At 39.9% G+C, this 19,262-nt stretch overlaps 1 protein-coding gene across 1 annotated transcript; it reads right to left on the bottom strand.

The window, feature by feature from the left end:
• Positions 1–18,308: 18,308 nt before the first annotated feature.
• LOC147425917 (uncharacterized) lies at positions 18,309–18,782 on the bottom strand. Its single transcript, XM_086497924.1, has one exon. It carries the CDS (start codon positions 18,780–18,782, stop codon positions 18,309–18,311), a length of 474 nt encoding a protein of 157 aa, XP_086354050.1.
• Positions 18,783–19,262: the final 480 nt, after the last annotated feature.

The following is a 19,262-nucleotide window of genomic DNA, read 5'->3' as shown; positions in this document are numbered from 1 at the left end:
TCAACTTAGGACACTGCTTGATCAAATGATCATTAGATTTACAATAATGACAACGCATCTTCTTTTTGCCCTTATCACCAGAATTTCCAGACGAATTTTTGCCAGTAGAAGCATTAGGAACAGGTGATTTTCCACTCGCACAAGAACCATAAGGAGTGGCTGGATTGCTGTTACCACCCTTTCTTTGAGCAGCAATAAAATCATGTTCAACTGCACACTGTCTAGTCCTGTTCTTTCTGGAAAGTGACTCTTGCAACAACAATGTGCACAACGCATCAAACTTGACAACTTCATGATTTCCTTGGGTCATGAGTCTCCAAGTATTAGCAAAATTTTGGTAAGAATCTAGCAAGGCATCAAGAACAACCTGCACAAGGGAACTTCCTGAAATGACTTCACCTGCAGAAATGAGTTGCTCATTGATATCCTTGACACCAGCAAGGAAAGTGTCCATATCATCTCCAGCTCTTTACGCAGCAATGCAATTTTTGCCTCATTGCGGCTTGCATAAAGACCTGCTAGAATATCCCAAGCCTGTTTAGCAGATTTCATTGAACAAATGTGAGGACTAATGGTGCACTTCACAGACAACGCAATCAACGCATGAGCCTGCACATCCTTTACATCACAACGAGCTTGTTCTGTCATAGGAAAAGCAACTCTAACAGCAGCAATCCTTGTAGCAAGACCTGCAACATCCTCAATATCACCTACATCCTCAGAACCAGGACGTACATCAATGCCCTGCATAATATTCTAGACGCCCTTTGACACAAGAACATGTTGCATCATGTAAGCCCACAAAGGGTAATTGTCCCCATCCAATCTGTCCTTAGGAGCAAACATCTTGAACACATCTGTGAAAACCGCCTGAAAAGAGGAGAAACGAAGCGGGAACAACACTGCTATATAGCACAAACCATCGAAGACTGTAAGGGACCTGTTATGCAAAAAACAACACTGACAAAAATTTTGCACAAAATGACAAAATAGCATGGCAGTACTGCCTGTATTGGAAATGGAGGCCAAAATTAGCCCGAATCAGAAATATGAGCAAACTCAACTCTACGAGCTCTCCTGAAATTTTTGTTGACCTACGAACGCTTACCAAAGCGTCACTAAAATTGGAGAAAGTAAGCAGGCATATGTTGGAGCTGCTGTCGACGACTAAGCCCGGGAGGACGCAACCTGCTTTGATACCAATTGTTGGAATTACGATTGTAGGAAAACGCACACAGCTTGGATTCAAAAGTGCAACATAGCAACAGAGGCCTTGGAATTGGGAGAGATGACAAGATATTTTCACAATTCAATAACTCATTGATCCCCATGGCTATCTAAGACGGAAAGCATCCTTCCAAACCCATTTTGTAGGAAAGTTTCTAGAAAGATTAATAACAAAGGACTATGTCAACTACACCAGTTTTGGGATACTAGTAGCATAAGATGGAAAGGGGCAGAACACTTGTCTATTCAATTCTACCTCAGTGGGACTAAAAGTATGCTGGTCAATAGAGCCTTGGAAGGGCTTGATATATTCTATTTTCTTCCTTGCGAGTCCAAGTTTGAGTGGAAAGCATGGCGAAGACATTTTCTTGAACCGCAAACCTTGATGGTTTTGACGGATTGGTTTTCACGTTTGAACGAGTAGTGGGGTAAGCATCGATGGTTTTGACCGATTGGTTTTCACCTTTGAACAAGCAGTGGGGTAAGCATCGATGGTTTTGAAGGATTGATTTTCACCTTTGAACAAGCAGTGGGGTAAGCATTTGTCGGAATCAAGATGAGTTTTGATTGTGAAGAACATATGATGCCCACAATGGCCTTATGGGATAAATGTTTTTTTTATGGAAGGTACTTGAGGGAGCCTTACCGATTGGTGTGAAGGTTCTCGCTAGAGTTATTGGGGTCAAGATAGATGCTCACAATGCACAACCGCTAGTGAGGACCTCCCTTAGTTATTCAAGGAGTGCCCGACAATCTGTGGCCTTGCAGGGAAGATTTACAAATGGATTCAAAAGACTTGGAAGATAGGTTAATCTCTTCATGGGAGAGAAGGTGCTGAAAAGTGAATTGTTGCTTATTTCTATGCAAATGGTTAGATTATGTTACTTTAAGCACGTATGGAAGGCCAGGAACAATCGAGTTTTGAGAACGTCTTGGGAACAACTAGCTTCATGGAGATCATCTAAGAAAGCAGGGAAGCGATTGTCACCATTGGGAAATGGAAGATCTCTAAAGAGTGGAACTAGGCAATTTGGGCGGCAATGACTGACTTACACGTTTGAGTGGGTGGGCTCTTGCTCATGTCGAGGTTTTCTCCCTAGGCAGCCAATCTTTGTTATGGTATCCCTATGATTATCTCAGAAGTTGATGTATCATGTATGTCTGTGGTATCTGGAAGACGCCACGGCTCGATATGGACATGGCTTCAATTTAAAGATCTTTGTGGTAATTCTAATATAATACACTCACAATTGTGAGTTTTGAAAAAAAAAGGGCTTCCCCATAAAAGACTGGATAACTTGTAATACTAAGCTCCTTGTGTTTGATTAAGGGTCCAATGCTCGGTATGGGCATGGAGGTGTTGTGTGTTTTTTTATGTTATGCTCAATGTAATTCAACTCACTCTCTTTCATTGAGTACTCTTACAAGCTTTTTTTTTAAAATTAAGCACAACATAAAATTACAAAGCAACCTCAAGTTGACGGTTACAAGTTGGATGTCTACCGCCTCTCCTCGAGGCATATCACCATCGGCTTACAAGAGTAGGTGAACTATATCTCTAGGCTTTAGTTATCGCTTGGGTGGCCCTAGACAAGTCTTTTGAGTCTTGCTTGCATCCTTACATATAGATCACCACTTTGCTTTCGTGTATAATCTTTGAGAAGCTTGCCACATCAAGATCTCCTTCAAACACATGGCGGTTCCTCGCTTTTCGTACCTGAAAGTTTGAGTGCAGATGAGCAGAGCAGGGCTTCCCAACTTCTTGCCACCAACGATCAGGTTAGTTAATTTGATTTGCCATGTCCTTTGGACCCACTTGCAAATTTTTCCTGCCAGTCGGACATTCCATGAATAGATGGGCGAGATCCTCACTAGCTATCCTGCACCCCAAGCATCTATCTAACCCAATGCCTTTTTCTTGGATCTTTACGCCCGTCGATAGAGAACTCCACATCACCTTCCATAAGAAAAACTTCATAAACTGGGCCACTTTGGTTTCCAAATATTCTCCATGCCTTTCTCCCACCGTTATTCTAGCCATTGTCTCTTCCATATTTTGTCGAGGGGGACAAGACCAATCATTCTCGTGTATGATTGCATGATATATGCCTTTAGACTGGGGTTTCCATAACAGACCACTTTTGGGCCATCTCTGGGAATTCCACTCAAACTCAGAATCACAGATTTGCATTGCAACCTTGTCAAGCTCTTTTATCACTCTGTTCACTAACAACATCTCATAGCCATTTAGTTGATACTGTTGGGGTATAAAGCCCAATGTGGTCGCCCAGGTAAGTGGGCGGGCCGCCAGGTATGTACACATATTCTTTTGTAAAAACCTAATAATAACTCACTATGCTCTACACATTACAGTAGAGCGAGTTCACCATATCGTCGTGCTCTTCTTCTCGCACTCTCTCTCGCGTCGCACTTCCGCTCGTACTCCTTCAACTGGTATCAGAGCTCAGATTGAGGCTCGGGGCAGCACTGCAGGAGGCTAGAGTCACCAGCTCAGATTGGAGTGAAATTCGACAGGCAAAGACACAGCCCCAAATCTCGTCGGTAAGCCCAAAGGGCTTGGTGTGCTCAGAATTTCATTCTGAGGTCATCTCGGTCACCGTTCGGCTTCGACAAAGGTCTGCGCAGGCCATTTTTGACTACGTGGTCTCGGCGGGTGCAGATCCGACTCTGCAAATTTGGGGTTTTCGGCCTACGACTACAGGTGCTAAGGATATCAACACTCCCAGAGTGTTGATTTGTGGCTGTCTACACATCGAAGGACGGCTCACAATTCTTGGAGGCGTGTCACATACGACACGGGCGCTTCTACACACAGACTGTAGGCGACATCCACTAGTTCATCAGGTAGCTTGTGTTTGCTGCTTGATATTCCAGATTTCATCCTAACATTGTAGGTACTTCCACATGGGATGTAGATTTCATGCTGGCTGTGAGTCACGCAGCAAACAACCGCCGCAGCGGTTACAACATACAGTGGGAAATTTGTGGATGTATGACTTTTGTGGGACGTCTATGTACTGTCAGATTTACTGCAGCCTTTGTTGAGGGTCGAGTGAGGTTTTATTAAGCTGGGGGCTTCTCGAATGTTGAGATCCTTTCGGTGATACAGGTCTTGGAGCGATCCCTCGAGCACCCTTAGATAGGCAGCTAGGATGTATTGATTGTGAGTTAGACAGTTGGGATTGCATCTTTGCTTTATTGCCGTTGAGGCATTGTCGCAGTCTATGCTTACAGGACAGTGACAGGACAGTCAGAGACAGTACAGGTGAAAGACAAGTTTACCCGCAGCTTACAGTGTCAGAGAGACAATGTTTTTGAGCTGTTTTTGGTCTGTTTTTCAGTCCACCAAAGCCATTTTACAAAGGAGACTCTGCCGAAATTTATGCAGAATCTGAAGCTTTTTTGGTTCATTTGACAGGTTGATATTGGTTCAGAGGTCAGTTTGTTGGGGAAACTCTGCCGAATTTTTCCCAGGAAAGTAAACCACTGTGAAGCGTAGCTATGGCTGGATCACAGGACACTGCTCTTTACAATATCAAAAAGCTGGATGGAACCAATTTCCCATTGTGGAAGAAGCAGATTTGGCATGTGTTGGTACAAAAGAAGCAGATAAAACCTATAAAGCTCAAAGGGATAAAACCAGAAGATATGGACGAAGATGAATGGAGCGAAATGGATGAATTGGCACTTTCTACCATTATGCTGACTTTGGCAGAAAGCGTTTACTTCAATGTAGCAGACGAGATGTCGGCTTATCAAGCATGGTTAAAGCTGAGTGATCTTTATGAGAAGCAGAGTATAGCTTCACAGGTATACTGGCTTAAGAAGCTTGTTGATTTGAAGATGAAAGAAGGGACACCTATGTCCAATCATCTGAATGAATTCAACACAATCTACAGTCAGTTGTTAGCTCAAGGTGTCAAGTTTGATGAACCTGTTCGAGCTATGTTCCTGTTGATCACATTGCCGGAAAGTTGGGACACTTTTCGCACAACTTTGAGTAATTCTGCACCTCCAGATGGTTTGAACATAGCAGGTGTAGAAGGAAGTCTGCTTACTGAAGAAACCAATAGAAAGACAATGGACAAAGGCAAAGGAACAGCCTTAGTTGTTAGGGGAAGGACCAAAGAAAAGTAATAAGGTGGAAAGAGGAATCAGTCTTGTAGCAAGTCCCGCAGTGCTAAAGGCAAGAGTGACATAGAATGCTACCATTGTGGCAAGAAGGGTCACATGAAAAGAGACTGCAGAGAATGGAAAGCAGAAAAAGGCAAAGAGAAAGCTGAAGACCATGGTGAGAAGAACAAGTCCTCAATGAAGATTCAAGAAATAAATGTGACAAACACTGTTGCAGAGGATGACAGTCTAGTGTCAGGAAACATCTACTTCTTGAAGAATACAATGGACTCAGCTCTTCTTACAGCATCTCATGGAAATGCACTGAGTCACTGAATTATAGACTCAGGGGCATCACTTCATGTGTCTCCAAACAAGGAGTGGTTTACTTATTATTTGACCACTAAAGATCATGTTCGGCTAGGCAATGGGCAGACATGTGAGATCTTAGGTGTTGGAGATGTTCAATTGAAGTTTTAGAATGGCTCTTCTTTCACGCTGAAGAATGTGAGACATGTTTCGCAATTACAAAGAGCTTGATCAGCACAGGTTTACTTGATGATGCTGGCTACTTCACCACTTTTGGACAGAACATGTGGAAGATATCCAAGGGTTCTATGACAGTAGCACATGGAGTAAAGTCTTGAGGACTTTACATGATTTATGTATCAAATGTCTCTAAAAATGTAATCAATGTAACCGAGCAGCCGAGCGTTTCTTTGTGGCATAGCCGGTTAGGACATATGTCCAAGAAGGGAATGGAAATCTTGTCTCGTTCTGGTTATTTTCCTGGCTTTTCATTTAATGATTTTGAATTCTGTAAACATTGTCTGTATGGTAAGCAAACACAACAGCCACATAAGCATAGAAGCAGTAGAAGAGATACACAGTTGGCACTTGTTCATAGTAATTTGTGAGGACCTATGCCTAACCTATCTCTAGGGGGAGCTTCTTACTTTATGACATTTATAGATGATTACTCGAGGAAAGTATGGGTTTACTTTCTCAAGCACAAGGATGAAGCGTTTAGTGTTTTCAAAACGTTTGTGACACTTGTGGAGAATCAGATTGGCAAGAAGCTTAAATGCTTACGCACTGACAATGGTGGAGAGTATGTTTCAAAGGCCTTTCAGGACTTTTGTGAGTCAAAAGGTATAAAACGTGAACTTACTGCTCCTTACAATCCTCCTCAAAATGGTGTTGCTGAGAGGATGAATAGGACCATACAAGAGAAGGTCAGAAGTATGTTGTCTAATGCACAGCTGCCAAATGGGTTTTGGGCTGAAGCTGTATCAACAGCTGTTCATCTTGTAAATAGATCTCCTAGCAAGGTTTTGCAGAAGGATTCAGTGCCAGAGATGGTATGGTCAGGCAAAATGCCCTCATACAAGCATCTCAGAGTCTTTGGCTGTGAGGCATATACTCACGTCCCAAAGGAATTTAGGAACAAACTTGAGCCAAAGAGTAGAAAGTGCATCTTTCTAGGCTATTGTAATTCTGGTGAGATGGGGTACAGACTTTGGGATCCCGAATCCAGAAAGGTTTTCCGCAGCAATGATGTTCACTTTAATGAATCCAAATATCATTCTAAACCAGAGAGGGTTGAGGAGATTAGAAGAGTTGTCTTCCAAGAAGATGGACCTGCACGTGCAAGACAAAATGTCAGGGCTCAAGAGGAGCAAGGACAGGATAGAGTGGAACCACAGGTTGTGGCTGAGCCTGAGCCACCTATTGTGCGTAGATCTGGATGTGTCACGCGACCTCGTGATAGGTTTGTTCCATCTATGAATTATGTCATGTTGACTGATTGCAATGAGCCTTCATGTTACAAGGAAGCAGTGCAAATGAAGGACTCTGGGAATTGGCAATTGGCCATGCAGTCAGAGATGACAACTCTGCATAAAAACCAGACATGGAAGCTAGTTAAATTACCACGAGGCAAAAAGGCTCTACCTTGTAAATGGGTTTACAGGTATAAGATCACCGCTCATGATAGTCAGCCAAAGTACAAAGCAAGGCTTGTTGCCAAGGGATTTAAGCAAGAACAAGGCATTGACTTTGATGAAGTCTTCTCTCCGGTGGTCAAGATGACTACATTGAGATGCTTTCTTGCATTGGTTGCCATATTAGATTTGGTGTTGCACCAAATGGATGTCAAGACAGCGTTCTTGAATGGTGATTTAGATGTGGAAATTTACATGCAGCAGCCAGAAGGGTTTGTTGAGAAAGGCAAGGAAGATTGGGTATGCCAGTTGTTAAAGAGTCTTTATGGGTTAAAAAAATCACCGAGGGCATGGTACCATAAATTCCACAACTTTATGCTTTCTCAAGGCTACAAACATAGTGAGTTCGATCAGTGTCTATATACAAAGAAGGCTAAGGATGGCAGTTGGCTGATCCTTATTTTGTATGTGGATGACATGTTGATTGCTGGCAAGCACTTGGACGAAATTTCAGCTTTGAAGTCAAGATGGCAAAATCGTTTGAGATGAAAGACATGGGTGAGGCAAATCATATACTTGGTATGCGCATTGATAGAGACAGATCAAGGAAGTTGATTTGGTTATCTCAAACATAGTATATTGACAAGGTTTTGTAACGTTTCAATATGGAGAAGGGAAAGGCACTGAGTGTTCCATTGCCACCATATGTGAAACTTAGCAAACAAGATTGTCCTGTGTCTGAGGAAGAACAGGCTAAAATGGATAAGATTCCATATGCGTCTGCAGTGGGTAGTTTGATGTATGCAATGATTGCTACTCGCCCAGACATTGCATTTGCAGTGGGAGTAGTAAGTCGATACATGTCAAACCCAGGCAAGAAACATTGGGAGGCAGTGAAAGGAATATTGAGATACTTGAAAGCTACAAAGAGTATGCGTATATGCTATGGGAGTCAGGAGCTAAGTGTAAAGGGTTTTACAGACTCAGATTATGCAGGTGACTTAGACAACCGAAGGTCTACGTCAGGGTATGTCTTTACATTGGCTGGTGGAGCAGTATCATGGCGTTCTAGATTACAAGATTGTGTTACTCAATCTACTACAAAGGCTGAATATGTTGCAGCATCAGAGGCATGCAAAGAATCAATTTGGCTTAATCGACTAGTAACAGATTTGGGAATCAAAGAAGAGATGCCTGTGTTATATTGTGATAGTCAAAGTGCTATACAATTGGCTCGCAATCCAGTTTATCACTCAAAGACAAAGCATGTGGATGTGAAGTATCATTTCATCAAGGAAATGCTCGAGGATAAGCAACTTCAGCTTGTCAAAGTTCACACCACAGAAAATCCTGCTGATCTACTTACAAAAGGACTTCCCTCAGAGAGCTTTGTGCATTTTCTCAAGCAGATAGGGTAGTACATCACTTCTCTACATCTCGTGTACATTAGCTTGTATAGTAGCTTCTCTTACACTTAAAGTACCAAATTGGACTTTAAGTGGGAGGTTGTTGGGGTATAAAGCCCAATGTGGTCGCCCAGGTAAGTGGGCGGGCTGCCAGATATGTACACGTATTCTTTTGTAAAAACCTAATAAGAACTCACTATGCTCTACACATTACAGTAGAGCGAGTTCACCATATCGTCGTGATCTTCTTCTCGCACTCTCTCTCGCGTCGCACTTTCGTTCGTAGTTCGAGCCTCACCTAGAGCTAGGAACTACACAAGTATTCACATTTTTCATGAATTATTTCCATCAAAGCTAACAAAAACATTAGAAACCTCATCAAACTTAGCACAAGTTTAGATGAGATGGCGGAAGATCTTATAGATCCATGTTGGCATGCAAGCACACATTTTTTGACCCACCAAGAGCTAGGCGACACCCTCCCCTCCCCTCGGTAAAGATGCAGTATCGGGCTCTTTGCAACTTGAGTTGCCAACACCGTACATGAACACCGTAGTTGACTGTGAGGTAAAGCCTCAATCACTTCTCCGATTCCAATTGGTTTCTAAGCTTAATGTTTGCTAACCTATCTTGTGAACATAGAGTGTGGTGGGACGTTACATGAGGGAAAGCTTCCGCAGAGCTCGTTTGAACATGCCCTTAACATCAACGTCAGTTTTAAAATTCAAAACTAACGTCCGTCAAATTTGAAATCAGTGTTATTTAGAAACCGTTGTCAACAAATTACAAAAAGATGTTAATTTTGAAATTCAAAATTGACGGCGACAAACGACTGAGAAGACAACAAAAGCTTGGCAACATTCTGCGCCTTTAGCTCAAGCCATGGCCTGTTGCACCTCGCATGCTGTCAAACGTCACCTCTTCCATGAGTTGTGGTGGCACAAACGAAATCATGAATCGTAGCAAGAACTGAAGGTCAACTTGCCTCACTCATGAACTACAGTAGGAATCGAAGATTTCCTTGCCTGTATGTTGCTTCTTCTGCCATGAACGACACCTGTCATGAATGCAACTGGCTTCGTCTCCCATGTCGTAGCGTTCTAGTTGTTTGTGAGCCTTGCACAAATATCTGCAGGTAGCTGGTTGCTCACCAAGAAATGACGTGGACGACGTGGTAGCTCACGTGGATGGGCCGAATCAATTGCGCTCTCACCTTGTAGGAATATTGAAATCATGTAGATGCGCCTCGACCTACCACGGAGGCTCAAATCCTACAAGATCAAGATGATCAAAAGGCAAGGATGAAGCTGCCGTCTTAGAGGCTTCTGTTGCCGTTGTGATAGCATCTTTTTCTCCCTCCATGGCTTCTTGGACCAGCACGCCTGCATGCCCCGTCAACTTCAAGGCCCAGAAGGCCCTGGATGGTGTTGCCCTCGCCAAGGCCAACCCCGTGGTCTGCGCACCCAATATATGAAGTTTTGAACAAACAATCCTCACACTGCTCGAAAGGCCCATGGATCTCCCACAAACACCTCCTTTGCAACTGTCATCCAAAATCACCATGTCCTACAAAGTATGTCCTACAAAGGTATTTGCCCTTGCCTCTCTCTTTACTCAAGATGCCGCGCTCTATTTTTCTGCTCTTTAGTTACACTTGCTCAAAGAGCCTAGCAAAGCTTAGCTAAGAGAAAAGCTAGTCCATGTCCTAGTCATATATTATGGTTAACTAAAGATGCAAGAAAGCATGATGTGACCAAGAACTAGGCTGTTGCTAAATTTTATATAGACATCTTGTTGCAAGATTCCTCATATCACTTCAAGATCTCTCTCTCTCTCTGCATGTGTCTCAAGATTATGAGAGGCTTGAAACCTCATAAGTTACAATCTTTGCTCCTAGAGTCTCTAGCTTATGAGGCTCGAACTTAAGTTCGAGCCTAATGACCTAGAAATTCAAATTTCAAGCCTCATGTGAGCTAGACATTGTAGTAAGATTCTTTCTAGCTAGATTGAAAGCATTTGTAAACGTCTATAGCTCATGAGGCTTGAGCTTAAGATTAAGATCGTGAAAAAATCACAAGCTTAAAGCCTTATAACTGGAAATCTCTTCTTTGAACATCTAGCTCATGAGACTCGAACCTAAGTTCGAGCCTCTATGACCTAGAGACCCAATTTTTAAGCCTTATGAGCTAGAGATTACTGCAAGTTTTAGAGGAAGGTTGTTGAAAAACTCATAAGCTTAAAGCCTTGTAATTGACAATCTCACATCTACCTCATGAGGCTCTAACTTAAATTCAAGCCTCTATGACCTAGAGACTTAATTTTCAAGCCTTATGAGTTGGAGACGTCACTACAAGTTTTAGACAAAGACTGTTGAAAAATGCACAAACCTCATAAGTGACAATCTCTTCTTTGAATATCTAGCTCATGAGGCTCAAAATTAAGTTTGAGCCTCTGTGACCTAGATACTCAATTTTCAAACCTTATGAGCTACATATCACTACATGTTTTAGATGTTTTCTCACTCCACGTTGCAAATAATCTCCGTGCGTCCAATTACGTAGAGTTTATTTTGTGTTCTTTATGAAAAAAAAGAGAAATCATGGTTGTCCTGACTCATCGATGAGAAAAACAATTATTCTTGAGTGAGAAAAAAACGCCTCTTTCACACGTAGAATATGTTTCTCAATCAGAAAAAGGGTCTTTCACACTTAGAAACATTTTTCATAGAAAATTAAGTCTCTAGGTCATGAGGATTCTTTTTAGCTAGAAATCGTTTCCAAAACTCTCTAGCTAATGAGTCTCGAACCGAAGTTATAGCCTCTATGAATTAGAAACTCAATTTTTAGTTTTATGAGCTAGATTCCATTATAAGTTTTAGACAAAGATTGTTGAAAAACTCACAAGCTTAAAACCTCATAAGTGAAAATCTCACATCTAGCTCATTAGGCTGGAATGTAAGTTCAAGCCTCTATGACCTAAAGACTTAATTTTCAAGCCTTATGAGTTGGAGATCACTACAAGTTCTAGACAAAGACAACCGAAAAACTCACAAGATTAAAGCCTCATAAGTGACATTCTCTTCTTTGAATATCTAGCTCATGTGGATCAAACTAAAGTTCGAGCCTCTATGACCTAGAGACTCAATCTTCAAGCCTTATGAGCTAGAGATCACTACAAGTTTTAGAGCAAGATTGTTGAAAAACTCACATGCTTAAAGCCTTATAATTGACAATCTCACATATAGTAGCTCATGAGCCTCGAACTTAAGTTCAAGCCTCTATGATCTAGAGACTCAGATTTCAAGCAATATGACTTGGAGATCACTATAGGTTTTAGACAAAGACTATTGAAAAACTCAAAAACTTAAGCCTCATATGTGACAATCTCTTCTTTGAACCTCTACCTTATGAGGCTCAAACTTAAGTTCGAGCCTCTATGACCTAGAGACTCCATTTTCAAGCCTTATGAGCTAGAGATCACTATAAGTTTAAGTTGTTTTCTCACTCCAAAGTGGAAACAATCTCCACGCATTCAATTTTTTAGAGTTTATTTTGTTCCCATTGAAAAAGAAAAGAGTAGTCATGGAATTTTGACTACTCAATGAGAAAAAAATTAAACTTGAGTGAGAAAAAAGGCCTCTTTCACACCTAGAAAAATTTATCAATGTGAAAAATGGTCTGTCACACCTAAAAACATTTTTCATAGAAAATTGATTTTGTAGGCCATGAGGATTCTTTTGAGCTAGAAATTATTTTCAAAATTCTCTATTTAATGAGCCTCAATCTTAAGCTTGAGAGCCTCTTGAGACAATAAATCTTGGAAAACTCTTAATCTTAAAGTCTCATAAGATACAATCTCTACTCCTAGAGTCTTTGGCTTATGTAGCTTTTGAGCCTCTTGACCTAGAGCCTAGACTTTTAGATTTTCAGGACTCATGAGCCATAGATTCTAGGAGGATTCTTTTAGCTAGAAACCATTTGTAAAATTATTTACCTCATTAGGCTTGAGTGTAAGCTTGAGAGTCTCTTGCAACAAAGACTCTTGAAATACTCATAAGGTTGAAGCCTCACAAGCTACATTCTCTACTCCTAGAGTCTTTGGCTGATGAGTCTCAAGCCTCATCAACTTGAAGTATCATAAGCTAGATATCTCAAGCTCATAAGCTTGAAGCCTCATATGGTAGAAGTCTTTAGCTTATAAGCTAAAATTTGTGCTCTCAAAGTCTTTAGCTCATGATTCGCTACTTAAACTCGAGCCTCATGACTTGGAGAATCAATTTTCATGTCTCATGATCTAGAGATCATACCAAGATTCTTTCTAGCTAGAAATCGCTTGCAAAAGTCTCTAGCTCATGAGGCTTGAGCTTGATCTTGAGAGCCTCTTGAGACAAAGACTCTTGAAAAGCTCTCAAGCTTGAAGTCTCACTCAAATCTCATACGCTACAATATCTACTCCTACAGTCTCTAGCTCATGAGGGTCAAACTTAATCTTGATACTCATAAGCTAGAACATCAAAAGTTTGAAGTGTCATAAGCAAAAAGTATCTAGCTCATGTACTTGAAGCCACATAAGTTACAATCTCTTCTCCTAGAATCTCTAGCTCATGAGCCTCGAACCTCGTGACCTACAGACTCAATTTTCAAGCCTCATCAGTAGCTAGAAATTCTTAGAGGACTCTTTCTAGCTGAAAAGTATCAAGCTTGTGACTTTCTTGAGACAAAGGCTCTTGAAAATTCTTTCTAGTTGATCATTCAGTCTCTATCTTTTAGAATCAAACTTAAGTTTGAGCCTCATGACCTAGATTCTCATTTTTCAAGCCTCATGAACACTATAATAGAACTCTTTCCAACGAGAAACCATCTGCAAGAGTCTCTGTCTCAGAAGGCCTGAATTGAGTCTTTACCTCATGGGTGCAAGATTATGTTTGAGTTGACTTGGAGATTGAGTTTCTAAGCATCACGACCATTCTAATAGGACTCTTCCAAGTTAGAAGCCATCCACAAGAATCCTCTCTCATGAGGTTCATATTTCCGGCTAAAGACCCTTGTAAAAAGTTTTCTATTTGTTCATCTTCTTGAGTCTCTAGTTTGTGATGTTTTGAACTTAATTTGAGCCTCATGACCTAGAGACTGGATTTTAAAGCCTAAAGATCACTTTTGTAGGACTATTTGTTGTCTCCAGTCCCCAAAAATCTATAGTGAGCCTCACGAGGTATAAATTCTTGGATATATTGGAAGAGATTTTCAATTGTGTAGACATCTATAATACCATGGAGCTTTGTCTTAAACACAAGATCTTCTACCTATTCAACATAGTAAAGCCAATTGTGAGAGATTATTTGTTGCTTATCCTTCAATAACCTTGTTAGGTATATATTCTTGTCATGAGAAGGATATGCCCATATCTAAAAATTTGCAGGTTCTATTATCTTAAAACAAAGCTATAGTTTGGAAGGATGAGAAAAGAGAATAGTTGGGATTTTTACTTTAATAATAGGACGATAATAAGTCCCATTTGTATTTTATTTCTAAGCTATAGTTTAAATAGAGAGAAGGAATTCAATGATTGTACTTGGTACAATTTTATGAAAAGCACTTAATAATTGCATTAGTATAGCATTCCAACATTATGGCCCATATTTAAATGAATTCAATGAGTTTTTTTCCATGTGATGTTCGGGATTTCTCTTAACAATTGATCATATCTTATAGATAGATGCTAATTTTTTGAAGATAAACTACCTAAATAGAAAACAAGATAAGGTTAATTGCTAATTTTGTAAGCACATGTAGCTACATTCAAGAGCATCATCAAGACCGTAGGATACATTAAGTAGCTTCATTTCTAGCTTTAGAGAGGTTCTCTTTGCAGCTTTTAGATTAAAGCAAGCCTTGACAATCTGGATTTTACAAATATATCAAGAAAAAGACATACATTTTTTTGCCCAAAATTGAAATCTTTTAGGGAGAAGTTACATATCTTTTAGAAGAGGTAGACTGAGCAAAACAAACCTTGTTTCAAAGAAGTGAACCTTAGCTATCTTATTCATGTAATGCCAGCTTATCACATACATTTTTGCATTTCTTTAAGGTCCTTACGTGAAAATGAAATTCACAAAACTATATCCAACACTTACAACAAGTTGAACATAAAAAGACTATTACTAATGCTTTCAAAAGTTGCACTTGAATAAGTTCCAAGTGTTGACCATATCTAAAGATAATGTTCATGTATCTTGGTGGAATGGTTCCCATCATTTTATGAGTTTTTAATCTTTACAAATTCTATTCTTTTTTCAAAATTTTAGTATATGTCGTGATTCTAAACACCATATTTGAAGCTCTATTAATTTATTTAAAAGTTCTTTAATGTTGATATCCGCCTTTTCTACTTTGTACCTTGTGAGCTTTCTCTTCAACCACGATACCTTTACTACTACATCCTATCATCGAGCCTTCACTATACTATATAGGTGAGGCTCAAAAATATCATTGAGATACTTGGATTTCTTAGCTAAAAGCTGAAATCTTTTTGGGTTTCTATACGTGTCTATTTCTATAGACTTCAAACTTAATATTATTGCTTCATATCAATCTATGGGCCAACAAGTACGGTGAAGTTAAGCAATGCTTTCCATGGGTGGACAAGTGTGATATACGATGCTCTCTCTTTTTGAAGGGACTTAATTTTTCCATCCTCTTATTAATGGGTCTTTTCCTATAGCTTTAGACTTCTTTTTAGATAGTTTGGTTTGAGGAGAGATGTTTGACTGGCACTAAACACAAACACTTAGACAGAGAAATTTTGGAATCAATATACCTAAAGCATGCTAAAAGGAATTTTTTCTCAAGGAATTCAAGGCCACACTAAAGTACAAAAGCTATTATTTATAATTGAAATGCAAGGAGGCCAAACAAATTAAAATGAATTATGACTAAGGCTCCTTAACTAGAGAAGTACCGAAGTGTGGGTGTGGGCGTTGTATTAGGTGTCATTGTATTCCTAATTTCTCTACGTGGATAGAAAGACACAAATCTCTTTTCATTCAGATTGGTCAAGTAATGGTTGAATTTGATGCTACTAAGTCATGAAACTTTTATATTGTTTAGTTACTATTCAAGTGATCAATACAAACAAACAGTGGCCACCTCATGAAACTATCTCATGAAATTAGATCCTATTATACATATCACCCTCTCCCAAAATCTAGCATGATTTTGCTCATTATCAAGAGAAAATTCTAGCATATGTACTAATCTTATACCTATCAAAGATAAACAAATGGTATCACCTCCATGAAAATGTCTTATGGAAATATCATTTATAATGTGTTATTTAGTTTAAAAGTCAAGCATGCTTACACACTTCATAAGAGAGAATCCCTACCTTTTCTATTAAAGAGATGCCCTCCACAATCTAGAGCATGACAAATAGTGGTTTATTTTGGATTTGTACTCTGTATCTCTCTTCCCTTTGATTCTTCTCGATAGTGATTTTTTATAAAAAAATCAATGTTTAAGATATTCAATGTAATCAAAGGGTACCAGACCCATGAAAATACTCCATGGAAGTAGCCTACATTTACAAATTATTCAATTGGAATAGAAAGCATGCTCGTTCTCTCCATAAGAGAGAGTTCCTATCTTTGTGAGTAAAGAGATGTACTCTACCCTCACATAATGTAGAATGTGCATGGGCATACTTGATTTCTCAAAAAATATGTAATCAATTAAGGGAAGAGCTAAAAAAATTTGTGAGAAAAACAATAATTTCACTTTTTGAGGGGAACAATAATTACATGGATATTTGGATGGATATATGCAAATGCAAGGGAGGGGAATTATAATTTTACTTTCTCAAGGGAACTATAGTTACATGGCTATTTGGATGGATATATGCAAATATAAGCAAGGATATGCTTGCAATACTCTAGTAAATGAAGCCAATTGCAATAGAGGAATAGAGTATGTACAAGAAGAAGCACAATGTTTAAGGATACTTATGTCTAGGGTTAGCCCCTTGATATGGGTGCCAAGATCACATTTTTCTCTTGTTGTACTAAATATGAATTGCCTAAATGAATAAGAGTACTTGTTAATATATTGTTTTTATTCATTTGCGATCTTAATGTTTTTGAACGTCATCCTCATTTGAGATCCCCTCAATATGAAAGTTTCTTTAGTGAAGGCTTGTGAATAAGTCCATTTTTGTTGCCTATTTGTTATCCCAGTGTTTCTTAACACTATAATCCCTGATGATGCTTTCGACTCTAGTGGCCTTTTTTTTTAAATGTCTTGAATTTTTTGGAATTATATTGTTTTAATTAGCGCAATGTATGATGGAAGTATTGTTCATAAAGTGGTAAATCTTCCATATCAACAAAGTTAAACCATGCTTCTAGAATTGGCATTGTATTTACGCAAACACAACAATATGGCTTTGTGTTGAGGCTATGTCTATGTGTTAAGGTTAAGTTTATGATCTAAGGCTCTAGTCACTAATAATGACTTGCATGCATAAGGTAAGTGTGTTTCAAGATTATGTCCTATCTTCAACTTAGTCTCCTAAGTAGAATTAACAAGTAATGATTGAATGTAAACTTGAGCTTCCCATCCATGTGACATTGTCTTATTTCTATATGGCACCAATCAAAAATTGCTTATGCATCTAGAAGTATGTATGAGACTCATGCTCATTTGCTAGTTCATGAGAGGCATACTAAGTAGCACCACCAACAAAGTGAGGAACAAACTTGAATCTGAGACGCATACATGTGCTAGTGCCTCATTGTGCCCCTTTCAAGTGGCACTAATCAGAACTAGCATGTGTGCCTTGAACTAAGTTTGGGCCTCATACCCACTTGCTAGTTTAGTTAAGGATTGTGAGGCAGTTAGGCTAGACCCTCACCTCAGTATCCTTCATAACAACAAGTAAAACCTTAACTTATGTTTGAGTTGCACATCCATGTGCTAGTGCCTTGAGCTAGGTTTGAGTGTGTCCACTTTCTAGTTTAAGTGTGGCATGTGAGGCTCAAAGTTAACTTCAATCCTCTTTTTGATATCCCACACAACAACAAAAGTGACATGCAAAAGTCACTTTGAGCCCCCTATTCATGTGCTAAGTGCCTCATTTCTATATCGCACAAAGGGTCTCCAAATACAATCATAAGGTTAAACTTAAACAAACTACTCTAATTTTAAGTCTCATTTTAAAATTTGGGACTTGAATAATTCCCAAAATATCTAAATATGTCTTCATATTAGCAGTTTGTGTGTTGCCACATACCTTCAAGGTGTAGTTGTATGATTGCATTTGGAGACATGTCCTCTCTTTGCATCTGCTAAAAATAGCCAAAAGCTTCCTGATCTTGTGAACATGAATCTCATCAAGGACTTGTTGAGCTCACAAATGAATGACTTATTCTCTTCCCCTTCATGTTTTCTTGTGTGGTGATTATTGCTTATACTTTCTTGGTGTTGCTCTGTGTTCACGAAACCAAGATAACTCCAACCTCTTCAACTACATTCCGCTCCAGCTCTACACCCTAGTTTACCAGGACCATCTCGCTTGACCTCACTTCCACATCCTGCGCACTCCTCTAGTTATAAGTACGTCTTCCATCCTGTTCCTCTTCCATGACCACCACCGCCACCTTGCTCTTCTGAAAACCTACTTTCCCCATCATCTCACAATATTGAGAATTCACCATTTTGCACCGCATTACCACCATCATAGCCATCTTTTCCACCTTTGTACTAACCACCATTTTGATGATTCTAGTCATTATAGTCACTGCGATCACCCCATTTTCCCATCCAGGCATGTTGTAACCAACTTTTGAACCCTTGTAACGGTTCCCAAACTTACCCCAATCTCCTCCACGATCACAACCTTGTCCCGTACCACCATGAGCCAGCGCCTCCCTCAGAGTTTGAGTAGGAGGAGATGGCTTGGTGGGACGCTTGCAAGGGTGGCAGCTTGCTGCCGCCCTTGCTGTGAGGAAGGAGGTTTTTAACCTCTTTTTGAGCAGAAGCAGCTCCAACACGTGCGATGAGGATGGCAAGCTCATCATTCTCGACCTACTGATGCAAATGGGTTTTGGGTCGCCATCTCCTTGGTTATGGAAAGACCCACCCACCCACAAAAATATGCAACGCTCACCAAGAGCAAAGGCTCAAAGAGTCTCTCTCTCTCTCTCTCTCTCTCTCTCTCTCTCTCTCTCTCTCTCTCTCTCTCTCTCTCTCTCTCTCTCTCTCTCTCTCTCTCTCTCTCTCTCTCTCTCTCTCTCTCTCTCTGTGCCCATGCCTGTGACGTTGGGTTGCAGGGGTCACTCATCGATGGATGGAGAAAATGAGGATACGTGTCTGAGGGAGGGGGCTAGAATCCCTCCCGGCTGTATAGACAGTATAGATTCTTCATACTTTTTTTTTTTGTACTTGGACATTTTATCGAATTCATCACTTTGTAACTTGTTTGGTCTCATAGGTCACTTCGGCCTTTTTGAAGACATTAATTTATCATATCATTTCATTCCATAATCTCTCTCTCTCTC

This window comes from Adiantum capillus-veneris, chromosome 24 (genome assembly GCF_014529385.1).
Source record: "Adiantum capillus-veneris isolate H3 chromosome 24, ASM1452938v2, whole genome shotgun sequence".
NCBI lineage: Eukaryota > Viridiplantae > Streptophyta > Polypodiopsida > Polypodiales > Pteridaceae > Adiantum > Adiantum capillus-veneris.
The sequence above is the reverse complement of the archived record's forward strand: the minus strand, read 5'-3'. Positions and strand labels throughout refer to the sequence as shown.